We start from the raw sequence: 19,250 nt of genomic DNA on the forward strand, positions 1-19,250 counted from the left end.
TTTGTTTACCCAAGTTCGCTTGGCGCAAATGGCCACATTAGTCTGCCCCCAGGGTGCCCAAACCCTACTGCCCCATCTATTGGGTGTCCTGCCCCCCCCCCCCTTTTGTGGTGGCCCTCTCCCCCTCACCCCAAATGGCTGGGGGGGGACCCCTCATGCAGCCCTCCCCTGAACCTCCTAGGAAGGGCTGCATGATGTGCCCCCCCTCCATTCGGTGTTGGTGAGGAGACGGCCACCACAAATGGTGGGACAGGCCCCCCAATAGATGGGGCAGTAGGGTCACCAAAAATCACCAAAAAAGGCCCTGGCACGCGGGAGAAATACCCATGGCACTAAAGGGTTAATTACAAGTTTCAAACATCCCCTGCAAATGGTACTCACCCATCATAAAATTGACTCGACTATACTAGTTGGCGAAAAGACTTTGCATGTCCTGAATGTCTGTAAAATGTAAAAAGTGTGCTGTATGAATGGACACAAATAAATAGGTATGATAAAAAGGTTCTGAAAACAGTTTGTTGAGCACTCTCCTGAAGGTGCTAGTGTATAATGCAATCTTAATTATAGAGCAAATCAAGCTTGGCAGGCGTACTACAGTGTATAGTAGTGCAGGAGATCTGGGTGACCTATTAAACACTACTTTTCATAAACATCTAGTTAGCTTTCTGTATTAATTATGTAACAGGAAAGAAAGTAAGATTCTAAGCAGAGTAGGTGGCGGAGCAAGCAGGGAACTGGGCAAACTAGAGGGACTATTGTAGTTTGCGGCCATCTTGCTTTAAGGGTAGCTGATACAAAGAAACAGGGTGATAAGAGTGTATGTTAAGGTGTATGGGATCAGCTCATTCATTCAGCACCAGTTGCACAGATATATGCAACCAGCAAGTTAAAGAACTAGGTTTGCCACCAAAAGGCATGTATGATCAGGTACATTACATTTTCAAAAGCGTTCACTCATGAACATGATGCATCTTCCCCAAAAAAATGAAATGTAGTTTGACACTGATTTAGATACAGTAACCTAATTTTACTGTAAAGCATGGAGATGATGCAGTGTTTTACAGTGTTAATACTGTAATTATGCATTATGTAGCCACTTAAGTGTTTAGGAATAGAATTGCAGGACTAAAAAAAAAAAGAAATGAAATGTATATATTTCTTGGAAGCAAGGCAACGCCATGTAACACAAGTTTGAATCCCGATCCCACACTTAGAAACCACTCGCTGGTATTAAGCGCGTTATGAATTAACAATAAAATAAATAAATATAAAGATAATACATACTGGTCTTTGCCAGACAGGATATAGTTAGCTTAATAAAAGTATAATTTCAATTACTTCTGGTTTGCAATTATAAAAAAAAAAAAGTGCAGGCATATCACTACCACGCAGGCCTTTGGCACTTAAGAGTGGGTGAGATGATTACTGCTGCATTCTTTTAATTTATTTTTATGGCGCAAAACGTAGAGGCCTGGGGCATAAGGGTGCCTTGACAATGACAATCTCACAAAAACAATGGTACCAGACATGGTAGGGGATTAGAGCAGATAGATGTCAATACAGTGGAGGTTTAATGAAATAAAAGGGTTTTCAGCCCTCATTTGAAAGCCTCTAATGAGGAACATGATCTCAGGTCACGAGGTAGTGTGTTGCAGATTTTTGGGGCTCTTTGTGCTATGAGGGACAATCTGGCACGTGGTGTATAGAGGAGGCAGGCATTGTTCGATCTCAGGACTTGTCGAGCTGGAAGACAGGCAATACTGTTCGAGAAATACTTAGGGCTCTCCCCGTACATACCTTTGTGCGTGATACATAGTATTCTGAAGTGGATTCTGCTGTGTAAGGCAATTCGGGCTGCCGACACATGGCCGGTCTTGCATAGTCCTTCAACGATGCACGCTGCATTGTTCTGAATAGCCTGAAATCTTTGCTTTGTTTGGCAATCAATCAGAATCTCACAAAAACATAATGGTACCAGACATGGTGGGGGATTAGAGCAGATAGTAGATGCGAGTACTGTGGGGAGTATCTTCAAGTTGCAGTTGTCTACTGCAGCTTGCTTAGCAATGATGTCTGCTTGTATATGTTTTAGCTTATCTGTAAAAGCATTCTGAATGGCTGTGCAACTGTTGGAATGTTTAATCACCTCGGATGGACTTGGGCACCCCTTTACACTTGCAGTGAACAGAGAAAACAGGGCATAGAAAGCACTGGGGGGAACATGAGGATTTTATGGCAAGCTGTGCTTTCATTGAACAGGGTAACTTAAATAGCTTGTTTTGCTACACAAGTGTCAATTTGATTAGCAAACCCACAGAATTGCAAAGCAAATTGCTACACAACAGTGCTTATTTTATGCCTTGCGACTCATGGATGAGATATTGGGACCCTTTTCCACTTCTGCAGTGCACAGCTTGATGATACTGTAGCCATAAGGCAAACCTGGTATTAACACCTACACCACCTATATGAAATCGAAAGAGCCCCAAGGCAGGCGGGAATGGCGGCCAACCTCAAATAAATTTCACCTGGCCCAGTCGGCCGCGAGATACCTGGTTTTCTTTGTAGGGAATGGCTTGGTGAGAATTCAGCTAGAAAAGGTCAAGACTGTTAGTCAAACACCTCTCTCTAAGACCAAGAGGGACTTCGGAGCATTCTTGGGCCTAACCGGCTATTATCGGAGGTTCATTCCCAACTACTCTAGTATAATATCTTGTTTGACCGATAAGCTAAAGAATGCTGAATCCCAAAAGATACACTGGGATAAACAAGAACAGGTCAGTTTCAACACACTGAAACACATTCTCTGTCACAAACCGGTGCTCAAAGTGCCTAGTTATAACCAAGTTATTTCACAGACGGATGCTCCTAAGGTGGTTTTTGGGGCCATCTTGTCACAAGTGTACGATGAGGTGGAGCATCCGGTCCTACACACAAGTAGGAAACTTTTTCCCTGCGAGATAAATTATGCCACCATAGAATTGGAGACCCTTGTCATTAAGTGTGCAGTAGGACATCAGAGATATTACTGCACTGGTCCCAAATTTAAGCTGGTGACAGACCACTCCCCCCTTAACCAGGCTCAGCCTACGTAAAGACACTAACCCCCCACATCATGAGCTGGTCTTTGGACCTACAGCCGTTTTGCTTTCATGTTGAGCATAGGAAGGGGAAAGAACAGGGAAATGTTGACTTCCTATCTCGATTTCCAATGGGAGTGGATGGGGAAGCCGAAGCTTTAAGGGAAAGGCTATGTGACGATCCTCCAGATGACGTCATTTGTCACCAGAGGGGAGTCCCTTTCTAAGAGGCTAGGAAGGTGAGGCTGCTAACCGATAGTCCCCCTAGTGGTGGTAACATGCGGGAGGATCTCATGGGAGGAACTCCCCTCCTGGGGACAAGGACGCAAGTCTGGGACAAGGCCCCTTTATCTCCCAACCCCACAGGGTAATGACAGCACCCAACCCTTCTGTAAAGTCCGAGACTATGTGTTGTAATGTGTCAGACAGTCTCACTATGATAGGTTGTGGGACGAAGAAGAACCGAGAATGCTACGGTCAAACATGAAGAGCATTCAACCAGCTGTTGTAACTCAAACTGACGTTACGCTGGGCCAGTCCCAGCTACTTAAACTAAACAGCAAAGAAGGACAAGGGGACCGACATCCAGAAGGTTTGTTAGTGGGATTGAGAGGGAGAAGAGCAAGAGAACGTTGATGTGCTGTTGGCAGCTTCAGTTTGGAGAAACCGGTCACCAAGCGTTGATGAGTTTTAGGTTGGTAGCCGCCATGTGGTGTTGAGGTACGTTTGTGCATGCTTTGGTTTCATGTTGAGTGATGTGTATGCAGTAGAGGTATGGTTGTGTTTAATTCAGAGTTGGAGGGTGAGAATGCAGAATGGTGAGTTTTCAGTACGCTTAGTTAGGAGCAACATATTTCCCACCCCCAAAAATCGACCTTAGTGCGATACATTTCCCACCCCGAACAGTCCACCTAAGTGCGATACATTTCCTACCCCCAACAACCCACCCAAGTGCGATACATTTCAACCCCCAACAATCCACCCAAGTGAGATACATTTCAGGCTAGATGCAAAATGTGGCTAACTTACACAATTAGACTGGATGCAGGTATAAGATATTAGGTAATAAGAGTGGCAACATTTACTGGAGTGCAGTAATGGCTGTACTCCCCGTCCACACCACACTTACCTCATCAGTCACTGTAGGTTGTCAGCATCAGGTGTCCCTGGCGCACACGGGCAAACATGGAATAAAGCTGCCAGTAGGGGGCTGCACTTTGCCTCTGGCCCTTAGCAGATGGCTGCCCAGGCAATGCTGCTGTGGGGACCTCTGTTAAGAGGGCAGTGTGAGACAGGCATGGTATCAAGAGATGAGACGGACAGAGGATTAGATTTTCAAAAGCTTTATTTTCAATGGTCAGGATGGGATAATGCCTAACTAACTCTAAGGTGGGAATGTTCCCTAATGAAAAGAAAACTAAGGGAAGTCTAAGTTTGTCAGTCAAAAGCTAACTACTGTCTGCGTCAAAAACTATGCGTGCCCTCACTTCTATAGAGTCACAGGACGTATGCGATTTGGCCCACTCAATAGTGTTCAAAGTAAAGTTAAAGGGGTAGTTCAGTCAGCAATTTTATTGGCCCAATGGTTCGGGGATGTATTTCAGAGCATACATCGATCGTTCTTAAAAAAAATCATTCCAATGCAACTTACCCAAGTTTTTATCACTTTAACACATGCGAAAAAACGAAGACTTGGGTACCGCCATCTTGTGCTAATCTTATCTGTTGATCAATCGCCCTAAATTCAAGTGCCCTCGCGGCACTGATTCACTTTGCCCTCCCCTAACAGTGACATCAATAGACGCTCAGGATAAGCTCCACCTATAGTGGCCATAGTAGCCAAACATACTCTGTCATCACCAACATCATAATGTTATCTAATGCAGATCCAGGAACTTAAACACACACACACATCCACAAACGCAAAACTTTTGTTTCTTTTTACAAAAATTATGAAAACTGTTTATTTTGAAGAAAACAGCAATAGTTGGGAGTGTAACAAGTAGTTTTCATTTTAACATAATGCTGAAAAGAGTTAATTAAGTCCACGAAAACTTGGTTAACTATAGCTAGTGAACTTCGCATCGTTCTCATTTTTGGTGTAACTTTGAATGGTGATCGACCATCGGTTGATTAATGCAAGTCTTTGTGTTTTTCACAGAAAGTTATCTTCCATGACCGACGAGTAATCTATGCACATGGCGCTCCATTACAGAGGAGAAATTAGAGCTTTAAAATTGAAATGCAACACTTTCACATCTGCACGCTTTTAGAACCTGTAGGCTGCCATGTTGCTCCTTGTTACTGTAAGAAAGATCGATGTATGCTCTGAAATACATGCCCGATCCACTGCGCCAATACAATTTTGGACCGGACTATCCCTTAAATGTGACAAAGGAGCTTTTCTGCAGCTCCCTTCCCCAAGTTCAAGGCACTCCAGTTTAGTTTTCAGGATTAGCAACTTAGGAATTCACTTGAAAAATGTTCACAGTACTTTTTCCTTGTCAGGATTCACCTTTTCAACGGTTCTCAGGCTTCCCTCGTCCCAAGTTACACCCTCTTGGTGGTTCTCCAACTTACAAATGTTCAACTGGTTCAATGTTGCTTCCTTTTCAAGCGCAGAAGTTCAACTCACTAACATTTTACTGCAAAAATGTCACTTCTCTTTGTTTCTTGCGGGATGCCCCTCCCAACTTTAAACCAAGCTTTTTGGCTTGCAACTTCAATATATCGGGCAGCTTATTTCCACAGTTAGGGCTCCCCTGGTCGTGGCACAGTTGACAGAATGCACAGTCCACCCATTAGAGGTCACGCAACCAGGTGCCTTACTTCGCTTGAGCGTTCTTGTCCTTCTTGAGGGGTATCTGTGGTCCGCCTGGATCAGCCTCCTGTCTGGGGGCCACCCCAATGCTCTCCAATTATCAGGTTTGGGAATTTTGCTCCCACTTCTATTTTCACACTGCTCCCCCCTTTCTAGTAATCTATTTCCCTCCTACTCCAGGGCTGTGTCGCGCTCTGAAACACTTGTGTACGAGCGCGATAGAAATAAAATATCAATATCAATAGCTCTGCCTTTTTCACAGAAGCTTTCAATTCACTTGCAGAGTCTTTTGACAACAGGTAATCCTATCCGCCACCATTTTGTATCATTCCTTTTAGTCAGTTTCACTCTACGCGGTCGAGCGGCAAGATTGTATCTTGCTCGCTTTAGTCAAACACACAGGGCTTTCACATCGCTTGCCTTACCAGTTGCGTTTTCCTTCTTTCACAGCCAACGTCCTTGCTGTGTGAGATCACGGTCTCACAACCTGCCCCTCAGACACTCCTGGGTCCGTGTTCTGGTCTAGGGGAACAAGCACTTTATACTTGCAATGCAGAAGGGGATTAGCATGCCTGTCGGGTCTCTTCATTGGACCTTTCCTTGCCGCAGGAGTTGCAGGTCTCTCGCCATGCTGTTGAAGGCCGCTCCCACATGCAAACCCTTGGCCTATCGGTGTGCTGGGTTCCCCCAGCTGTTTCCCGGCAGCCACAGCACCACACCCAACTTGTTCGAAGTGTTGAATGTGTGTGCCCTTTTAATATTCACCCAAGTACTTGATAGGCTGCAGGTGGGCATGGGTGACAATTGCCTGACCCTACATGCCCTTGTTAGTTGGCAGGTCCATTGAGGATGTTGGATTACCTTGATCTGCATCTTCCTCGTCCCAGTACCATAGTCGTGTTTCTCATAGGAAGTCTGCATTCCTCTTGAATTTCTCTTCTTCGTCACAGTACTTGACTGATACTTTGAGGGTGAAGGGGGGTGTCTTAATGCATCCTATAAAGGCTGGGGAGGGGGAGGTTGGATAGGTCAGCATCATGGAAAGGGGGATAGCATGTCTCAACTCTAGGGGTGTCTTCATGACAGAAAAATGTTATCACTCTTAGTTTTCTCTTCCCCTTCTCAAGGTTAGTGTTTGAGGGAAAGTCCTGGGGTAGCGTAGGACATGCATGAAAATATCATATGGCAGTAGAGGGAGGGTAGGATAGATCAGGACTAGAACAGGGGGGTACCATGTCTTGCCCTTGGACAATCCCTCCCCAGTCCTCAAGGACCCTCTACTCCGGTGATCCTCCCTCGCTTGTCCACCCTCAGGGTCAGGATCCAGACGTGATGGCCCTCCCCTGGCCACCTGAATAAAGAACGCCCGGGACTACATGTGAACGCCCTGGGATTTCTCACAGCAGCTACCTCGGGGAACAGCCAATCACTGGGGAAGTTAGGTGGGAGGGGGAGGCATACAGGTAAAGGGAGCACGGCAGACAAGGAGAAAAAAAGAGCGAAAAAGAGGAAAAACAGAGAAAGAGGAGCACAAACAAGATGGAGGAGTCAAAAAAGGGGGGGCACTCACCACGCCCAGGAGCACACTTTAGGTGTGCCTAAGAGACAAGCTGGAGGCAGCAGACATTGTTTTAAATATTTTTTAGTGTATTTTGTTTTAGCCTTACTGCATTTGGCTACCTACTGTAGCTAATGTCCAAACATGGCTGTGCCACAAGGTTTTTCGTTTGTCTCTTCCTCGGCCATCTTGTCACTAACCCTTTTTCCTGACGTGCGAGGACAGCAAAATATGTATATGGACTTCCAGTGCCCAGGAAAGCCGAGGCTTTTCGTGGGGTACTGCAGGCCCATGTGCGTTTGCTGCCAGGAAGTGGGTTGGGACTGTCCGGTCCCAATCCACAAATTGGTTTCAGCGTGTCTGTATGGTATGAGCTGTGCCACCAGTGGTCATGATTGGGGTGTGGGGGTTGGGGTGTATGCGTGTGTGTGATCTTAAGGTTGGTGGGAATTTCGGCTCTTACCTGGCTTTTGGATAAAAAGAGGGCCCCTGCACCAGTTCCAGAGAGATCCTGGAAGAAACCTGAAGGAGCCAGGAAACTATCCTGTCCAGCTGCAAGACATGTAAGGAGACTGCAGACCCGTTAGAAGGTCTGGTGACCAACTTCTGCTGCGGTCCTGGAAGAGCCCCGACTTGTAGGTAATCTTCGAAAGTCCTGAGAAGGAGCTTCGATCCTTGGAGTGGAGGCAACATCCATTCTCGACGTCAGCTCGTTGTCCTGCGAAGAACCACCCTCGGAAGTGCCCCTGGATCACCCAGTGGCTGCCCAGCTCAGAGTTTGGGGTACTGCGCTACAGACATCGGTGTTCCGCACTGGACCCGGAACTTTGGGGATCGGCAGCGTGTGCTACAGGACTCATCCCCGCCAAATTTCGTGGTTCCACCATCAAGGGGACCCGAGATACTAGGTGAAATCCGACCATGACAAGTGTGTACCCCTGCGTCACCGCGCCAGTGGCCATCCGCTTTCCTGTATCGAGTTCTTCTGCATTCTTCATCCTGAGGACCTTGCACCAGCATTTGTCGCCAACAGGAGAAGTGCTCAAACCTGCAACCCCTGGACATCAAGGACCGGAGCTGATGACGTGAAAAGCAACCTTGGCCCCTCTTTTGTAGACCTACCAAATACTAAGAAGACTCAGAGTACAAGGGAGATTGGGGGAGGGAGTTATAAATGTACTTACCTGAACCCCTGTCTCCCCTTGCTTTGCCATTGCTTGCTCACGCAAGTATTCCGAAAGTGGGGACACATTTATTCACTCAAACAACTTGTCCTCTGCCCTTGGAACTCTTAATTGGACCCCAGAAGCCCTCCAATAACTTTTTCCCCCATCTCACAAACCTGTGCAGAACTTCGCTGAACTTTTGGGCACAAGACCCCATACATCTTAGGGGTGCACTTTTAAAGTTAGTGTTGTATCTCTGTGGGCCTGTAACGCTGCATACGAATACTTACATTCCTTTGCGGGTTATTAAATATGGATTTTGTACTATTCCAGTCATTGTATACATGTATAATTTATTTAGTTTGTGTGAAAATATTACATGCGATTAGTCATTTTTTATAGTGTTATATAGGCCATAAATAAATAAGTATTTTTTTCATAACTGTTTGTCTCAGTGTGTTCCTTGACTTTTCACTGTGTGTGCTCACTGATGACTCCTTAGCAGGCTCACCCCTCCCGAGACTTTGCCTTGACCACTCGCCTAGATACCTTGAACTGGTTTGGCAACAGCTCCCAAAGTTGTCCCAGTCACTAAACTTGGTTGGCCTTCTATACATCTGTCAACCAAGCCAGAGTATAGAAAATCAGTTCAAACAAGCATTCTAATCCATTTATGCATGACCACGCGAGAGCCTACGTGGTGCATCTAGGATATATATAACTTAATTGCTTTAAAAACAAAGCACACACGCATAAATCAAACAGATCTTCAAAAGTCCTGGCCACTGATCAGAAAGTCAAGAAGTAACTGGTTTCAATTATTTAGGAAGCATAAGGAGATGTAAAACAAAAAGGTCCTCAGATAGGATTTAAATGGGCAAAGTTTATAGTTATGTAGTTATACTGTTGACCCAGAAAAGCACCTACAAGTTCCTGAAAAGAAAGAATGGCAGACAAATCTGAAAAAGCAGCAATCTCATAAGAGATTCCAAAATGCCGAGCTTGCACTACGAAAGACAAGCAAGAGGGTGGATGCGTGGAAGCACTTTTCATCCTATGGAGTACTGTGTTCAGAGGGGGAGAATAAAGGGGCAATGTCATTGTGCCCCAAAAGATCCCAAGGAGAAGACCAATAACTCGAGGTAGATCCGAAGACCTGGGGGAGACTTCTTGCACTGATGAGGCTGCTAAGAGTCCCAGGGGTCACAAAGGCAAAGGTGAGTTCTTGGGTCAGGTTTGGGTCCAACGGCTTCTATTATGGTTTCCACTTTGTTAGGCAGTTTTACAAAAGTCCAACTTAGGCAGGACTTTAGAAGACACGCACTTGCGGGCAGAGGGCTCCAACTGCTAGTATAGGCCTGAACCACAAACGTTTTGTTGGTAACAATGGCTGAGTAGCCAGGTTTATCTTAGGAGGAAGGGCTGTTGGGAGGTACAAAGAACTTAAGGGTATACACATAAGCCAAAGAAACACGAACACGCTCAAAGTTATATAAAAATAATGGTTTATTTTATACAGGTAAAGGTGATGCTTCAGAGGGTATGTACTATAACACGCAATAAGTACCTTAGAACAACTGATGCAATCATCACAGTAAGTAAATCACTTTGGTAATACTTTTAGAATGGCAGTAAGCAATTCAAAAGGTAAGTAAAACTTTTGTAATAACTTTCAGAAGATCAGTTTCAGGTAAGAATAAATGAAACACCACCAACATAAAGCAGGTAAATACTTGTAACAATTTCACACAGTCATTAGGTGTCCATCCCTATCTAGTTATGAGTGTCTCAGGGTCAGAATGGAAGGTCAAACAGACAAGGTACAAGCTGTAGAAAGTCATACATTCCAGAGGAAGTCTTCAGTAGCAGGTAAGTAACACTATTTGTTGGGGAAAAGGTTCAGGGACCTCAGGGAAGGCTCCCAGATGGCACACAGGCATTAGGCCTGGGCGAACGTTGATGGGTGAACTCCCAAACACACAAATCAGCATTCCAGCAAAATAGGAGAAGCAAAACAACTCCAGGAAGTGAGAAGTAAACAAGGCCACACAACACCCCCACCAACCACAACAGGTGCAACACGTTCTACCGAGGAGTTGGAGATGCAGAAATAAAAGCATGAAGACCTAGTGTGTGTAAAAAGACGTTTGTTGCATGTTACACAAGCGCATGAGACACATTGGTAATTAACTAGTAAACCGTGTTTGTTACACTTTGTGTCCACTAAATTAAAGGACTTACTTTTGTGAATAACAGATTGTTGCTTTTAAAAGACGCAAAAAAATAAAAACCTTGCAGAGATGGCCAACTAGTATTCACTCTTAGCAGATGCTGGCCAAAGTCTGGGCAAGCGTAAGGTGGTTGGAGGTGGACAAGAGCAGAAATAAGTGGGGTGGGTCAGGAGTGAGATAGGCCAGTCTAAGAACAAAAGCGAAGATTCAAGGCGGTGTGCAGACAAGCAGAAGGAAACAGACACACGTCCGTGACCGTGAGGGGCAACAATTAGTAGATGGAAGGAGTCAGTGGGTGAAAGGGTGTAGAATTATTTGGGGGCAATGGGATTGGATGTAGACCAGGAAGAGGGTAGAGGTAATGGGAACAGTAGTCTGACGTGGACAAGAGTCTCTGAAGGTGCAGTAACATGTGGCAGGGATGCATAGTATGCAGACAGAAGTGAATGAGGGTAGCAATAGTCAGTGAAGAGGGGCATGAGTATCTGGATTGGAGCAAGTACCTGATGCAGCTCTTGATGTAGGAACATAGGCCGCTCACATTGGAAGCAAGTAGCTGAGCATGCTCTGTACTTTCAGTCCAGGTGTGCGGCATGGGGAGTGGTCTTTGGGGAGCAGTGCTCTTATTGGCCCTCAGCCTAGACAATTCATCGAGTCACTCATAGAGCTTTCCAATCATCAGGACCAAAGGCAAGTTCTGCTTCTTCATAAGCCCTTTGTGCCGTTCTTGCTCTTTACCAATTTGCAAGACAGAGATGCCACTTGATCGCAGCAATATCCAAACTATACACAGCAAAACAAAAGTGGTAACTACTTACCATACTGCAGTCTGATTGGTCGGCGCAGGTGACATGAGTGATGTTAGCGGTCATTGGGAGCTGGAGATTCTCTTCAAATGTGATCTGCACTGAACTCTGAGTAAGAAGGGAAAAGAAGAATGCAATGATTTCAATTAGTTTACACACAGTCTAGGGGACAGTAAATCCTCAGACAGGGTTCCATGTGATATAATCGCAGCAAAAATGCCGCCGTTTTTGCGCCGCAGTCCATGTAAAACATGCGGGGGGACACCCCCGCAACCCCCGCTCCTCTTAAGTGCTATAATGGGGCACACTTTTACCGGGTCAAACAGCAGCATTTTTGCTGCAATATTTTTTTGCCACGATTATATTACCCGATACCTCAGACAAATACTGCAGTTATTTGATGTATACAACAAAGACATACAAAGAAGTTACAGCTGTCAAGCAGCACTAGCAGGGACGGTGGCCTAGTGGTAAACTAGTTCCTTGGCACACAACAAATGAGAAACAGGCATTGGCAAAGCCAACAGTTTTGGCTTTTGTGTAGGCATGGGATAGGTATTTACCAGACACTGCCACAATGATACTACCTGCCATGAGATGGTAACAGCTGGAAAATGGTGCGAGTACCTGGGCATATGATTTCCATGCTTGGAAATGCCTAATACGTATATACAAGGCCAAACTGTGGGCTTAATAGGACTTCAGTGCAATGAACAGACACTAAGACACATATTGCTTATAAATCAAGTGGCTGAGGGCACAATTGGTGAAGAAAGTTTGATTTCACCAAGTTCGCAGTTATATCAGCAATTAAGCCATTAACTCTCAGAAGATTGCTTATTACTGCATGATAGTGCTACCTCCAACAGATCCAAGGAGAGTGGTTTAAGCTGGGGGGGGGGGGCAAGTAATGGGTGGCAATGGCGATTGGCATGGCTATGGTCAGTCAATGGGTTGGTAAAATGCCAAACAACATTCATAGGTTGTGTGTCTCTCCACACATTTCATCTCCCTTCTACATGTACTCCAACACAACAGTAATATCTTATAATTAATGAATCTTTTATAACGCACTTAATACTATAGATCAGTCTCTAAAAGTAGGACCAGGATTCAAACCTGTATTGCTCTGCGGTGTCATGCTTCGTGCTGCCCCTGAGCTATCCTTTTGGCCCTAAAGTGCCACCTAATACCCAAAAACAGAAAAATCAAAATACCAGCACCACAGATGGAGCAGAGACTGTTAGGCTGTTTCAATTTGGTCCCCAACCAACATTTGCTGCAAGTGGCCAGCGGGTACAAATACCACTGTACATATTCAAAATCTGACTGAAGTTAAAATCTTTACCGGTTCTGAACCTTAATTTTGAACTCTATGATAATGTTCTATGTATAGAACTAACAAAGCAAAATCTACAACAGCATGGGTTTATTCATCATTTTGCAAAGCTGCAGCCTCATCGGGGAAGGTACCATTGAGGGAATTTGTCCCTTCTCCGAAAGGGGAACCCCCCACCACCTCCCGTGAGGCTAAGGAAGTGAGCCCGCTCCGCAATATCCTCCCTAGGGGTAGAGGCAAGTAGGACCTCACCGGAAGAGTCTCCCCATTAGGGGACAAGGACTCCTGGTCCCAAGATAAACTCCCTAAAGCTGTACGCATTATGGCCTCCATGGTATGCTCTCAAAAATCAGAAACCTTTCCACATCAAGTCTGGGACGAAGAAACACTGCATAGAGGCAACAACATAACTTTATTCGGTCTTCAGGTCATCAAAGTAAGTCCAAACACAATTAACACAAATAAACATTAACACAATTAACAAAAACAGCATTTAAATAACCCTTCCCTTTTCAGAGTACTGTAAACGCCATGCGTCCCGCTGCTTTTTGCCCCAATTGACATTGACCCAGGGGTATGAGGTTCGCACCAGTTAGGGGAGTGATGGCAATGGTATTTCCAAAAGGGTCATCCGATACAATCAGGGGGCATGAACTGATTGCTATCCCAGTCGTGGCAGCCTGGCCCGCCCACACACTACTCCTCAGGACCCCGTTAGCCATCCTTTGGTCCCAAAAGTCCAATTTAATTGAGTCATAATGGTTTTTGTCCATACTTGGGATTGCGCGACAACCCAGCATGGATTCCCTAGAGACAAATGAACAACCACTGGTTGTCCGCAGCCAATGTAGACACTTATTAAGTAAGGCATTCCTTGGCTCAGACTTAATTTGGGGACTCCATGAAGACATACTGAGGCTCATAGGGGCCTTCCCTGGATATGCTACTTAACCGAGCTCCCTCTTTCGCGGGTACTATATGCCCCAGTCTCTGCCCCTTTTGGGCCATTCGTGTCCATAGGAGTGGAGCCCTGGTCTGCCAGTAAAGAATTAGATGACCTAGAGTTTACAACCCTGTGGTTCTCGCTTGTTTTGACTTTACTATCCCAGGTAGAATAGGTGGTACTTACTTCCCCGGTGCCAGATTATTGTGAACAACAATCTCTTCTCTGGTGGCTATGGACGAGATGCCATGGGCTAGGGGGCATTCTGGAGCCTGGGTCTTCTGCCCTTTGTCAACAGGTGTAGCAACCGGGGCATTTTCCTGTGGTCTCCCCACTTCCTTCCAATGGGCTTCTTGCAAATGAAGCTATCTCCTAATGTACGCCAGCTCGACAAGGACTTGGTTACATCTGCACCCCCCCATATGGAAGTGTGGCCTCATTAGGTGGATCTATGGTCCTGTCACAGCCAGGATAAGTGGCAAGGTCTAAGGGCTTTGTTGCGCAAAGTGGCGTCAGGCGGAGAAAGGAGCTAGGTCCCGAGCTCATAGGGGACAGATGGTCACTCCAAGCGCTGCTAGGGCAGATGGGAGGTTTTTCTCCTGGGGGGTTGTGGGATTCTACGCCCCACAGACAAGATGGAGCATGTGTGGGCTGGGTAGGGTCAATACTAGAGCCTGCCATAGAGGCCATCAATTTACTGAAAAGGAATATGTCCCTTTAACTGAGAAGCTACTGAGACGAGTGCGTTGATTAACGTAACATCAGCAAGCCAGAGGGGAGAGAGAGGAACGCAGATGTTGACCCAGGAAAGCCCCAAGCTGCGTGACACCTGCAAGAAGCAGAAACCAGATAGCCCACAAGTTACACACTTGCTCAACTGCACAGAGCAGAACACCAGAGTTACAACATCACCACAGAGTGAGAAACCAGCAGGGCAGAAGCCCGAGGCTTGATGGTGATGAGAACACAAACAGGACCCCTGGTGAACTGCTGGCCTGCCAAATTTTGCCAATACCATCGCAAGTGTGAAGCCAAAGGGTGTCCTGTACAACGTCTGAGCACTGGAGCACACAAACGAGAGACCAGAAGAGGAGAAAGGCACCGGCATCAGGGAACAAGCAAGAAGGATTCTGAGGAAACCACCTCCGGAAGACGTTCTTCAAAGACGAAGGTAACCAGGAGAATGGGAGTCACAGGTGGTCTCCAAGAGGGAATCGTATCATGCAGCCATCTCGTCTCAGTGTTAGTCATGAAACTAAGTTAATCTTGAAACAAGCCAATTTAGAGTGTGATAACATGAAACATTACATTAGGTGTGGTGGTGGAGATATCAGTTGAATGTGTGCAGTCTGGTGGGTGGGCACCCAGACTGGGTTCTGGCTGCGTTAGGCCTGTAGCATGCTTATGTGAGCAGCTAGGCCGGTTTGTCATGGGATATAGCTGCATTTTATTAGAGTGATGAGGTGTTCGTGGGGTAGTGTTCGTATGTGAGCAGATAGGCCAAATTTATTGAGGGGTATAGCTGTACCTTAATTGAGTGATGGTGTAGAGTAGAGAGTAAGCATAGTGATATGATATGATGGTTCATGCATAAAAGTGGTGAGTTACGGACAGTGGGGACATGCCAGGAACGGTACATGAGGACCGGAAGGGTTGGGTACATATCGCGGGGCGAGGGGGGGGTGTGGTAGCAACAAACAACAGGTATGCAGTGGCCAGAAGTACAGAGAGACATTACCGGAGCAGGGGGCTGGGTATACAGCGACATAAGGGGACTGGAGGGCTGGGCAGGCAGTCACTACGTGGGACACGAGAGGGGCATGGTGTACAGCGATATCATAGGGGACCAGGAGGATGGGGGTATTGCGTCACCACTGGGAGGCAAGGGCTGTGCACATAGTTGTGTCATTGTAACAGCGGATTGGCGCAGCGACTGGATGGTCTGGGCAGCAGTGGAACGTGGGAACCTAGGGGTAGTGGGTACACAGTGACATCGGGGAAGTGAGGCGCTCGGTAAACAACATCACGGGACAGCAGGCGGTATGCATCGACAGCACGGGGGCTGGAATAGTAGGGCACAATAGGGACAGTGCAGGGACTAGCGGGCTGGGCATACAGTCACAGGGGCCAGAGGGTTGCGGGGCGGGGCCTGAGGGGCAGGCGTACAAAGCGACAACCCGGGAGCTGGAGGGGTAGGGGTACTAGGGACATCACAGGGACTAGAAGGCTGGGCATTCAGCGACAGGACATGGGGCCAGAGGGATACAAAGCAACTAGAGGGATGGGTTTACATCGACAGGACGGGGGGCCAAGAAGGCAGGATACAAACAACACACAGGCTCTGTGGGGCATACAGCGACATCACAAGAACTTGTGGCGGCGGGATACTACAGAGGGATATATAGCGATATCACAGGAACGTCAGGGCAGGCCCACACAGCGATACACGGGGCACACAACAGCGGAGGGCTGGGTTTACAGAGGCAGGACGGTGGGTCGGAGGGATTTTCTGTGACATCATGGGGAACAGGGAGGGAGGGTACACAGCGGCAGACAGGCTAGTGGGGCACACAAGGAGATCATGGGGACTGGAGGGGCGGGCGATGCAGGGGAATATATAGTGGTAATACGGGAACAGGAGGGCAGGGGTACACAGCGACAAACAGGCACGAAGGGGCACACAGACAGGACTTTCAGTGCTTGCTTACAGTGACGGGGCTAGAGGGATACATAATGACATGGGGAAAGGAGGCAGGGAACACAGCGACACACGGGCGCATTGGGGCATACAGCGACTTCACAGGACTAGAGGGGAGGGCAATACAGAGGGATACATAGCAACATCACAGGAGCAGGAGGCAGGGTATACAGCGACACACAGGGCACAAAGCTACATCACAGGGACTAGATGTGTTGTCGGAGGGACTAGAGGGGCATAGAGGGGGTTGGTTATACAACGATAGCACGAGGCCCTGAGGGGGGAGGGGGAGTTGAATGAATACACGTGTTGTATGTGGGCAGGGAACACAGGGACAGTATGGGGCCAGGGGGTATATCGAGACATCACAGGGACGAGAGGGTGAGCAGACGGCGATAACGCGGGGAACAGAGGGGTACATGGCGACAGCACTTATAGATGCAGAACACAGTGTTGGTTTGGATTTTTGGGTTCCATCCCAGACCATTATCTTTGTTATGGATCTTGTGGGTACATCACGCAAACCAAGCCAATGACTGTATTCACAAGTTTTCTAGGAAGTGTTCCGAAGTGCCTCGGTAATAGTAAATGCAACTGATATTGAAAGAACTACCGAGAACTACAGAACGTCAAGCGAAGTTTGGAGCTGCAGAGTGGCTTGTTTAAGTGGGTGAAAAGTGCATTAGACTTGCTCTCAACATAAACAAGCTTTTTACTTCCCCAACAAGATGCTTCACACCGATACAAGACCAGTGAGCTAAATAGCCTTTTAAGACGATGAAGGTCTCAACCACATTTTGCTTCCATTAGATACGTATGCCAATAAGGGGAGTTGACAATTTAAACCCAGATAGCATAAAAGGGAGGCTTTGGAAGGCAGGGCAGGAGATTTGCTGTTGGTGGGAGCAGAGGAGGCAGAAGGACGGCTAGAAGGACCAGGCGAGAAGGAGAAGCACTGGGCCCGTTATTCTCGATGCAGAGGGGAGAGGTTGAAGCCCCTCCTTTTTTCCTGGCTTGTTTTGAAAGCCACTAAATCAGATTTTTGGCTGTTTTGAAGCATCTGACTTTTGAGCAGAACTATTTATTTTGATTGAGCAGTATGGGGAATAGTTTTACATTTCCACCCAAGGCAACTCAGCTCACCACCTATGAAAAGATGTTATTCTTAATTGGCTGAAGCGGACAACATGGTTACTGCCAATTGACTAACTCATTTTAAAGCATTTATTTTTTATTTTTCTGCTTTTTTGATAAAAAGACCATGGTGCTTTGATAGGTGCTGACGTTTTCTGGCTTGTAGAGCATCGCAGGAATCCAGGTTTCTCCAGCCCATCCATCTCCCTACCTTCTGAAGATAGTGTGTATGAGAAGTTTGTTTACCCTTCATTGATATCACATTGAGAAAGGCATAGAGGTATAGAAATGGGGGTTGTGCTTTTATGAGGATTGCCTAGCATGATTTGTGAGGTTGCCTAGCAAGGCCTGGTGAGGCAGGTAGTTGTTTCGAAGGTGGCTATGCCGTCTTTGAGAAGGTTAATTCATTAATGACTTTTTGCATTTGAAGTGCGTTACGTGTAGTGACCATAATGGTAGTAATGTTCCTTTATCACTTGTTTCTCATTATTAAAATATTTACATTATAAATTAGAGTATAAGGAGCATTAAATGAGTGTTCAATATTGAGTGTTTTGTCAAGAAGCATTTTAACATGAACTTTAAGAGTGGGGCATTATTTAAATGTACTGTGTTTTGATGCGTTGTATATGGTGCATGTCTTTAATACACAAACACACACACAAAGTGTTACTGGAAGGTATGAGCAGTGGACTATCAATAAAAAATAATGCAACATTAGTAAACCTCTCCTGGGCAGACAGATGAGTAGCAGCCTCCCACTGCAGCGGGTCGATTGCCTGCTCTCTTTACTGATGCACAGTGAAAGGTATATGCTCTTTGCTATCTCTATTCCTACAACAGCGCCTGCTGGGTGATCTGGCAATAGGGGTGATAAGAATGACGTTGGTGTCTCTGCCCTTTATTTTTATGATGTTGAAAAGTGAACTTCCCTGGTGGACTATCAAATTCCTTTCGCTCTGTTGAGCTCCTATTCTGTATTCCTCCATTGCGTTTCTTCATCCCAGTACCACATAGGTGTGGTATTGTAGGTGCTATGAATGCAATTGATTGATATAGCAGACTTTGAAGGATTTCATTGATGGATTGTTAAAATCACAGGGTTTAGGGAGTGTTCCTTCCCAGAACGGGGGTCCTTGTCCCAGGAGGTAGAGTCGCTCCCGGTGAGGTCCCGCTTGCCTCTACCCCTAGGGAGAGTACTACGTAGCAGACTCAACTCGCTAGCCTCATGAGGAAAGGCTCCCCCCTGGAGAGAAGTGACATCCCGCGATTTGTCACATATCCTTTCCCTTCTTTCGCTGGCTTGCACTTCTGGTATGATATTTTTTTCTGTATCCCAGTCCCAAATGGCTCCACTAAAGATATTCATAGAAGGTTCCCAGGAATGTAATGATGAGTTATTTTGAGGATCGGATTGGGACTTTAATAAAATGACCAAAGTTGGGAAAATCTGTATCGATGATTAGGCCCGGTA

At 46.4% G+C, this 19,250-nt stretch overlaps 1 protein-coding gene across 2 annotated transcripts in view; it reads right to left on the reverse strand.

Annotated features, from left to right (window-relative positions):
- Positions 1 to 19,250, reverse strand: part of C2CD2L (C2CD2 like) — a 533,517-nt gene that overhangs the window by 377,789 nt on the left and 136,478 nt on the right. For both annotated transcript variants that reach the window (XM_069614381.1, XM_069614380.1), the window contains exon 2: positions 11,675 to 11,770. In XM_069614381.1, the coding sequence (XP_069470482.1) occupies positions 11,675 to 11,770 (96 nt within the window). The remainder of the gene's footprint in view (positions 1 to 11,674; positions 11,771 to 19,250) is intronic.

This window comes from Ambystoma mexicanum, chromosome 9 (assembly GCF_040938575.1).
Source record: "Ambystoma mexicanum isolate Mex_15411 chromosome 9, UKY_AmexF1_1, whole genome shotgun sequence".
NCBI classification, from domain to species: domain Eukaryota; kingdom Metazoa; phylum Chordata; class Amphibia; order Caudata; family Ambystomatidae; genus Ambystoma; species Ambystoma mexicanum.